Genomic DNA, 10,147 nt, shown 5'->3' on the forward strand with positions numbered 1-10,147 from the left:
AACAACTTGTCTCACCACTAAGGACAATGACAGAGGTTTGGATACACGTCTTCTGCAAAGGATGTGTAAGCTTACTGTATAACTGGTAACAAATTGTTGAGTGCGTTTGTCGTTTGTTTTACCGATTTGGTGCAGCGACGCATGGGGTTTCTCAGCTGCCAATGGGATGTGCGGGATCCCTTGTGTGTCTCTGTACCTTTAAGGAGGTGGGGCGTCCTCCTGACAGGCCTGCACCCAATTTGATATCTTCTGCCCCCATGTGCTCCAAGATGGAGACTCTCATAGTTTAGAGTTAGGACCGCACTATAAGAGGTGCCTTGGCGCGGCAGTGCGGCTTACACATCCTTTGCAGAAGACGTGTATCCAAACCTCTGTCATTGTCCTTAGTGGTGAGACAAGTTGTTTTACATGCTGGTTTGTGAGTGTGCCATGATGCCTTTCTACTGTACCAAGGTATACAGTAACCCACAGAATGCATCTGGGTTTACTAGAATTTGTATGAGGCTGGTCAAATGCAGGGCCATTCATTATAAGTGCAGAAGAAGATTCAAAGGTGCCCCACTATCAGATGAATTTGAATCAAATAGTAACATACAACTTGCAATCATTTTACACCTTATTTTTAGGGTGACATTATTTCTGATTGCTTGTGCTTTGACAAAAAAAAAGGTTCTTCAGAGAATGACGATGATCATTGCCACCGTTATATAAGAAAATATCTATTATTAGTCAAAAGCAATCAGACATATGAATATTACATAACATCAGTCAAACAGAACAGAGTAAATGGGAAAAAAATAGTGCATTATGGTCACTGGATGGAGCTGTGGATCATAGGAAATAAACATGAGTAAAAGGAGATACAATGGAGGAAATGAGCATATATATGTAACCATTGATACTACAGGGATAGCAATGGATACATATAAATGTACCCATTGATATTACGGTGGATAAAATGGATACATATAAATGTAACCGCTGATACCACGGGAATTGCAATGGATACATATAATTTTAGCCACTGATACTACGGGGATAGCAATGGATACATTTAAATCTAACCATTAATACTACGGAGATAGCAATGGATACATATAAGCGTAACCATTAATACTACGGAGATAGCAATGGATACATATAAATGTAATCATTAATACTACAGAATAGCAATGGATACATTTATATGCTCATTCTCGCCAACAATCTCTTGATTTGTATCTTGTTACTAACATGTATTTATTTCCTATGATCCTTAGCTCACTCTAGTGGCCATAATGCAGTATTTTTACTATTTACTCTATTCTGTCTTAATTAATCTATTGCAGATCATTTGACCAGAAGAAAAATTACGCCAAGAACATTTGTACCTGCAGTTTCACTGGACAAATAAGCTACACAATATTTTTATAAATATACCCCTTAGTCTCCTGATGTTGTTGTCATTATTGGTATTTACATGGCACTGACAATTTATGCAGTGCCTTACGTGCACATTCACATCAGTCCCTGCCCGGTCTCTATCTCACATGCATACATACAAGGCAGATTTAGACAGGAGCCATTTAACCTACCAGCATGTCTTTGTAGTGTGGGAGGAGACCCACTTAAGCACAAGAAGAACATGTAAACGCCTTGCAGATAGTGTCCTGGCCGGAATGCGGACCAGTGACCCCCGGTTCTGCATGGCAGAAGTGCTAGCCACTAAGCCACTGTGCTGATGATATCATTATAGTGGCTTATTAGTTATGAAGGTAGCCTTCACAAAATCCCTATAACTCTTGACATAAATAAACTTTTAGCCCAACTCCCTAGTTATGTGTTATAATGCCTCCTGAATAGGCTTTCAATTGACCACTCAGTCATAGAGCTGCCACATGGTGGTTTAGACAAATGCACAATGCAGTGGCCAATCAGGAACCCAAAATGTTTTACTGTCAAATATATGCTACCCTCTGTTCTGCTATGTGATATACTTCCAAAGCTGAGCTAGTACTGACTTTGCTAGATTCTAGCTGTGTATCTGACATGTGATCAGCATATTCTGTGTCTGGCAATAACCACATTAATGCCTTGTTACACAGGAATTTAATCTGTCTTCAAGGCAGAGGTTGCTGGCTGGTTTTCATTTCTTCCTCTCCATATCTGGAAACAGCGCTGTCTCTATCTATGCCAATCAATGAGCTAGCAGCCAGTTCTGAATATAAACACATACTGTATATACAGGCTGGGAATGAGGGAATGCTGCCTCATGTTCTGACACACCCCCAGCAGGTGTGTCAGGATGTCATTCATTCTGTTGCCAGTCAACTTCCTATGGCAGCCTGGTCTCACAGGAAGTGGACTGGCAGCAGAATTAATTTCCTGTGGGTAGAACACCAAACAGCAAAAAGAATGAACATTGCATATTTTATTTTTAAAACATCTGGGCTATTTATTTTGAAAATAATTTTAGGGCTGTGCTTTAGGGCCCCTTTCACACCTATTGCGGTGCGTTCCAGAGTGGTAGCTGCTAGAACGCACAGCAATCGCACACTAAACTCCCCCTTTCATTCTGGGGCGGGAGGGGGCGTGGCGGTGCATTGAAGTCAATGGCACTGCAGCCACACCCGCAGTGTGATCGGACATGTGGCAAAACATTGCCTGCGTTCCGGTCCACTGCAAATGCAAAAAAAATGCTGCACGCCCTCTTCCCACCCCGGAACGAAGGGATAAGTTTAGTGTGCGATTACTGTGCATTCCAGCAGCTACCGCTCTGAAACACACCACAATTAGTGTGAACAAGCCCTCAAGGTCCCCTACGGGTAAATATTTAAATGAGGAGCTTTTGGTGCATTCCTTAAAACTGCTAGGTCAGGGGTGGGCAAACTCCGGCCCATCAGCTGTAGTGGAACTACAAGTCCCCTGAGTCATTGCAAGATTGCCACAGCCACGACTCCCAGAAAAAGATGCATCATGGGATTTGTAGTTTCATCACAGCTGGAGGGCCAGAGTTTGCCCGCCCCTGTGCTAAGTGCTCCCTGGTGCTTAAAGTGGAACTTCAGCTATGTGGAATAAAAGTAAACATCCCCTGAGTGGCACTCCGGTATAATTTCTTGCCTACACTGGTCAGTCCTGGAGTACAGTGAGCCCAGAATATAATGATGACACCCTGGCGTTTCCGTCCGTCAAAAGTCGTACGATCTACACTGCGCTTGCGCTAACGAAAATACGGCAAATCAATTACCGCATTTCGTCCAGGTGCTTTTCGTTAATTACGGCTAAATTAATCTTGCGATAATCAGATAATCGGGGCAGGATGGGGCTGCCTTTCGAAAATCGTACGACTATTCGATCATCGGACGAAAAGTTGCGTCCGATAATCGTAAGGTGTATGGGCACCTTTAGGCTTTAGACAAAATTCCACACACACATACTAACTATAGTCAAAGCTAAGTACTGGATATAGGCTACAGATGCAGTCCTAGTTATTTGAATTGAACAGCCTTATCTACCCATCAAGCTAACAGTTTGTCTGACATATGAATTGTATATGAATTCCTGCCTTTGTCTGTGTAACCTAAACAAATTATGTCAATGATTCAGGTAATTACCATGTATACGCTTGATTTCAGAGGCCATACACTGTAAAATGTTAATTTAGTGCATAAATGATTATTATTAGTTAATTGTTAATTTAGTGCTTAAATGATTATTAACAATTAAAATTGTTAACAACAAGCCATTGGCATCTGTCATGAGGATTTTTTTAGCACATTTGAAAATCTCTGTATACACAATAGCAATAGAATGAAAGATCTATCCTGGCCCGGATATTCAAGAAAAAAAACAGGCAGATGATATATCTCACATTGTATTAGTAAAACAAATCTGACGGCACCCTATTAGCATGACAAATTCTCCAACTTACCAATTTTTTTTCACATCACAGATTTTTGGGGCTCATTATGTTAATTTGGTACATACTCTCAAACACTATGAGAAGGAAAACCTTTACTGGTTGAAAACATTCCCATCTATGGCTGGGCACACACCTTACAACCATCGCAACACTTTTGTCTTGCAATGGTTGTAAGGTAATTTAAAAAACGTACGATCTGCCTATCTTGGACAGGCAGATCGTACTTGCGATGATTGCAAGCCACGCCCCCCTGAGGGGCGGGCTTCCGATGACCGCAGTGCCGAACGGGCAGTGTGCGCTTGCACACACCGGCCCGTCCGGCTTTTATCTTACGAACATGCTACACACCCGCCGAACATCGTACGATTCTCGGCGGGTTTTCGAACATGTTCCTAAGATAAAAGTCGTGTGACCTTACAGTAGTAGAGGTCGCACGGCTTCCACACACCTTACGATAATCCAACGATCACGGGATTTCCCGCGATTATCGTACGATTATCGCAAGGTGTGTGGGCACCTTAAGGGATATTTTTGCTACAATCTGCCACAGCTGACTCTTATAATGTCAGTTATATGGACACCTGTAAAGATCATGGGTGTGATTTCACAATACCACAAATCCATGCGGTTAATCACTAGTAATGTGAACCTTTAGTGCAATAGAAGTTAACCGTTGCAGCTTTTTTGGGTCAATCAAGAGATTCTGCTGAGATAGCACAAGTTCATACAATTGCTTATATATTATAATAAATATGTTTAATATATTTAAAATGTAATAGACAAAGTAGATACTTCATAATAAAGCAGATTTGATCCTGTTTGCACTATATATAAAAGAAGAGTGCAGTTAAACATGCTAAAAAAACCATGCCTGATTTACATCATTTATGGAGTGCTTGAAATAGTAACTACAAGCAAGTGAACCTAATTTATCTGAATGTATTGAATTGAATCTGAATTGAAACCTTTTACTTTTAAATTGATACTGTTCCTTTAAAGTTGTAAATGTGACTTATTGACTTTCAGCTAATGAAATGTTCAATTGGCTTGTTGAGTTACAAAAGTGTCATGCATTCAAGTAGTACCAGCTTAATGTAGCTTTGTATAATCTGCCTGGAACTCATCTCATTACAAAAGTGGCTCTCTACATAACAAGGCTTGAGATGTTGATGTGAATGGGAAACACTACATTCTGGGGACTCAACAGGGTGCCATAAAACAGGATCCATTTACTGGGACACAACAGCTTCTGCTGTACATATGGGGCTATTGTCCATTGACTACCATCCAAAAAGACGAAATAAAAAAAAAATCACTGTTGTTGATGGAAACCAAATAATATAGTTATAGATTGTAGGCTCTCATGAGCAGAGCCCTACTAACCATCTTGTCTTGTAACTGTACTGTTTTCCTCGATATTGTAAAGTGCTGCACAAACTGCCGTTGCTATATAAATCCTGTATAATAAAATATTTATGTTGGACATTTGCATATAGTAATGTAGCTGTGTTACTAGTGGAAAACATAACCACACAGTTCCAGCAATGAAGTTTATATAGAGGCTGAAGGTAAAAATAAGAAACATACACAATAAATTTATTATGGCAAAGATGTGTCCCTTTTGTATCCTCACATTCTATACACAGCGTATTGGACGGGATGACTCACTTGACCTTAGACCGCTGGGGTGGAGTGGGAGTGAGGCTGAAGGGACCAGTCTAAAAGGTGCCCATACACCTGCCGATTATCGTACGATAATCGTGGGAAATCCCGTGATCGTACGATAATCGGCATGTGTATGGAAGGCGTGCGCATGTCTTTTCTCTTACGAGCAGGCTCGAAAACTCACCGAGAATCGTACAATTGTCGGCGGGTTTGTGGCCAGCTCGTAACACTAATGCCGCGCGGGCCGGTGTGCGCAAGCGCACACTGCCCGTTTAGCATTGCAGTCATCAGAAGCCCGCCCCTCAGCAGGGCGGGCTAGCGATGATCACAAGTGCGATCTCCCTGTCCAAGATGGGCAGATCGTACGTTTTTTTCATTACCTTACAACCATCGCAAGACAAAAGTCTTGCAATGGTTGTAAGGTGTATGGCCAGCTTAAGAGCAAGCCAGGATTGTGGTTTGGATGAGTATAACTTTGTTAATTTAGCTCCCCAGGCAAAATGAGCACTTAACCCTTGCAGTGCTGGGGTAGCTCCACAGCAAGGGTTAAGATTTGATAGGCCCAGAGTTCTGCTTAAAATGTCCCAAACTGCTCTCATTTATCGATAATGCATCACATCAGACAAGTCAAATATGCCAATGTTTCAGGGGCCGTGCAGGGTCCCTTCTTTCTGGACTTTTCTGGTGCATTTCGATGGGCTGGCCTAATGCAACACATCGGAAATAAGTGAATGGGCTCTGAGGGCCGGTTCACTCCATAAACAGTGCGTTCCAGAGCGGTCAGGTCAGCCTCTGGAACGCACTGTATCATATTCTGGCTGGCTTCCTGCGTTCATGGGCAGGAGGGGACATGGCAGTGTATTAAAGTCAATAGCACCACAGCCACGCACCCTGGCCGCAATGCGATCTCCCGCACCAGAATGCGTGGCACATCAGTGCCTGTGTTCCGGTCCATTGCGATCTGCAAAAATGCTGCAAGCACTATTTTTGCAGATCGCACTTGACCGGAACGTAGGGACTGATGTGTCACGCGTTCTTGTGCGGACAAATCGCCCTGCGGGCGGGGGGCATGGCTGTGGTACTATTGACTTTAATGCACCACCATGTTCCCTCCCGCCCCTGAACGCAGGAAGCCAGCCAGAATACGATACAGTGTGTTCCAGAGGCTGACCTCTCTGGAACGCACTGTTTATGGTGTGAACCGGCCATAAACAGATCCCAACCCTACCCCTGCCTGAATCCTAATGTTAAACCTAACAACTAAAATGATGCCAAAAAAGTGAAACTCCAGGCAAACAGCTACATTTACTTTTAAAATACATATACTGTATGTATATTGTTTTAAAACATTTTCTAGGCATACATTTTCAGCATTTTTTTATCAGTTGGAAAAAAGTAAAAATGGCCACAAGGATTGAATATTTTCAGCACTTCAAACACTTGCAGCTTTAGGAACAGATAAACCTGACATCTATATTTCCCATGAGCTGCATAGTGGCCTTGCAGGTCTGAGCCCTGGTTTTAAAAACTCCAAGAATCGTATCTGCATGGAGTTTGTATGTTTTAACTGTGTTTATGTGGGCTTCCTCCCATAAACCACAACCATTTGTAGGTTAATTGGTTTATTCTCAAATTGACCCTAGTGTGTGTATTTGGTAGGAACTGCAGGCTGTCAGTTCCTTCATGGGACAGGGATTATGTCCTCTGTAAAGTGCTGTGCAAAATGTCAGTGCTATAGAAACACAATAAATAAAGAGAAGGCAAAATATCAGTTTTCAGCTTTTACAGCCCATTACTCTACATGTACTCCTTATGGCTGGCAGTCAAAGTTAATACCCAGCTAAGGATCATACTGACTGATTGACTGTGATTAGGGCTGTCCAGTGATACTAGCAGGGGCATTCTCCAGACTAAAGGTGGGCATACACTGATCTATTTTTCTGAACAAGAAAAATAGAGCAGATTCCTCCATCAGCACTCCATCATCAGCACTCCATCATCAGCACTCCATCATCAGCACTCCATCACCAGCACTCCATCACCAGCACTCCATCACCAGCACTCCATCACCAGCACTCCATCACCAACACTCCATCACCAACACTCCATCACAGTCCTTCTGAGGATCCACAGAGCCCACCATAGACACTTTACATTTTAAATAGTCTTACAGATACAACTGGCCCTTTGAGGGCAACCAAAATGCTGATGTGCACAATGAAACTGAGTTGGGCCCCCCTGTCTTAGATTATGTCACATGTGTTTTATTCTGTTTCATTTTAAAAATCTAAATTCTGATCTTCTGAACTTGCATTTCAAGACTGCTTTATAATAATCTTAAACAGAAATAAATATATGGAAACTGTTAATTAATTCACAATTAACTTTTTTGCTCACTAATACATACATGTTATATTGATGCTAATGCAAAAATTACTTAAATGGACATTGGTAAAGACAGATTTGGATTGGCAGAGCTTAATGTTCTTCTTGAGCTGGCTCTAGGCAGTCTGATGACATTGACAATTAAAGGGATTATCACATTTCACTAAGTCATGTGAACAGCAGTGATTATTGTTTCACACCCACCAGAGCAATATATAGTTATATAATAAAGGTGCCCATACACTGCACGATTCTCATACGAGAATCGCGGGAAATCCCGTGATCGTACGATAATCGTGCAGTGTATGGAAGGCGTGCAACCGCTTCTACTGTACGGTCGCACGTCTTCCGTCGAACAAGCAGGCTGGAAAACACGCCGGGAATCATACGATTCTCTGAAAGTTAGTGGCGTGCTTGTTCGACAACCGTCGAACGGGCCAGTGTGCGCATGCGCACACTGCCTGTTTACAGTCATCGGAAGCCCGCCCCTCATTGCAGTCATCGCAAGCCTGCCCCTCAGGGGGGCGGGCTTGCGATGATCGCAAATACGATCTGCCTGTCCAAGATGGGCAGATTGTACGTTTTTTTAAAGTACTTTACAACCCTCGCAAGACAAAAGTCTTGTGAGGGTTATAAAGTGTATGGCCACATTTATACTCTAAACCTGGCTAAACACTCATTCCAAATGATTAATCAGACCTGATGGGCAGTCATCACTACTTCACGCACAATTAAATACTTTCCAGGCAATTCTCCATTAAATATATAAGGCAATGATGAAAAACATCAGGTTATCTTGATTAAGCTGAACTTTGTCAAGCACACCTATTAAGGGGGACATTTGCACAATCACTGAACAAACATTGTATTGTGTGACTAACTCTGCCTGTGTATGGCCACCTCAAAGTGTAGTTCCACTTTTGCAGTCAAATTTGAGCAAACCCCACTACACGTTTGTTTTGTGTTTCCATTCACACAGTATACCCAAAAATAATTTGGAAACATATTTCTCACCTTTTAGCTGTTTCTTTGGTGAAGCACTTTGTGCAGATTCCAGGCTCTGAACAGTTTGAAAGTGAAACTAGAAGGTCAGACTGAGAGTCAAACTGAGCTTCCTCTCATTAACATACTATGCCTCCAAGCCTTTAACCCTTTGTTAGTACAGACCGTGTTCAAATCTAGTTTACAACTGATATGAGGTCTGCCAGCACAGTATAGACAGGGTTAATTAGAGTACATACAACTTCCCATAGCCCTCTCCATTCCCCTCCTTTAACATTTCATAGGAAAGAAGTTAGATACTTTAGGCAAGTAAAAAGCACTTAAAAAGTAAGCAGAAAATAAAATGTATTTATTAAGTTTTGCTATGTGACTGGAAACATGTAACATTTTATAAACTAAACGTTATCCCAATTTGGCTGCAAAAGTGGAAATACACTCTAAAGTGCAGTTGTCCTGAGATAAATATGTAGGCTGCCATTGCTGACCTACTCGTGAAAATACTGCATGTCTTGTTGCATCTGGTTTCAACAATTCAAGCAAATGAAAAGAGTTCATTATTCTCTATACCTTTCCAGGTCTGTGACTAGGAAAATGTTGAAACCAAAGTATCAATCTGGAAGCTAGCCTACTAGCATTTTCAGAAGAGGTCAGAAATGTAGGCTAAATATTTTACCTATAACAGGTGTACTTTAAGGCAAAAAGCTCAAGTCTAAACCGTAAAAAAAAATCCAGTATAAGTAAACAAAAATTAACTAATTTCTCTTACCCGAACACCTTGATCCATAGAGAGACAAAGCACCTGCCATGGGGCTGTGTACCTGAACATTTTTTGGCAGTATTCAAAGCTACAAAAGAAGCTGAGGATGCAAGAAGGTTCTCAAGACTGCTTGTCACAGGCACTCATTTCCTTGGATGCAGGATCCTGGTAATAGAGTGAGCTGCTCTTGAGATATTGTACAGCCTGAAGGAACAAAACTCCATCTGCATTTGAAGCTAGGGAGTCAGACCGTGAAAGTAAAGCAGGATAAGTAGCTTTCTCTCTCTCAGGAGGAGCTTAGATCAAACTCAATTATCACATCGGCTTGAACCTTCCCACCCTTTTTTCAGGCTCTGTACTGACAACGAAAGGTAATGTTAAGATATCACCAGCTTTGTTTTCTGTTGTTCTTGTGCTCACCCAACTGAATAGCAGTG

The 10,147-nt window shown here is 41.8% G+C and overlaps 1 protein-coding gene across 2 annotated transcripts in view; it reads right to left on the bottom strand.

Annotated features, from left to right (window-relative positions):
* LOC108785917 (A-kinase anchor protein 2-like) overlaps positions 1-9,750 on the bottom strand; it is a 56,388-nt gene extending 46,638 nt beyond the window's left edge. For both annotated transcript variants that reach the window (XM_018555106.1, XM_018555105.1), the window contains exon 1: positions 9,720-9,750. In XM_018555106.1, the coding sequence (XP_018410608.1) occupies positions 9,720-9,737 (18 nt within the window). In that variant the 5' untranslated portion in view covers positions 9,738-9,750. The remainder of the gene's footprint in view (positions 1-9,719) is intronic.
* Positions 9,751-10,147: the final 397 nt, after the last annotated feature.

This window comes from Nanorana parkeri, unplaced genomic scaffold (assembly GCF_000935625.1).
Source record: "Nanorana parkeri isolate BGI_ZX_2015 unplaced genomic scaffold, ASM93562v1 scaffold183, whole genome shotgun sequence".
NCBI classification, from domain to species: Eukaryota; Metazoa; Chordata; class Amphibia; order Anura; family Dicroglossidae; genus Nanorana; species Nanorana parkeri.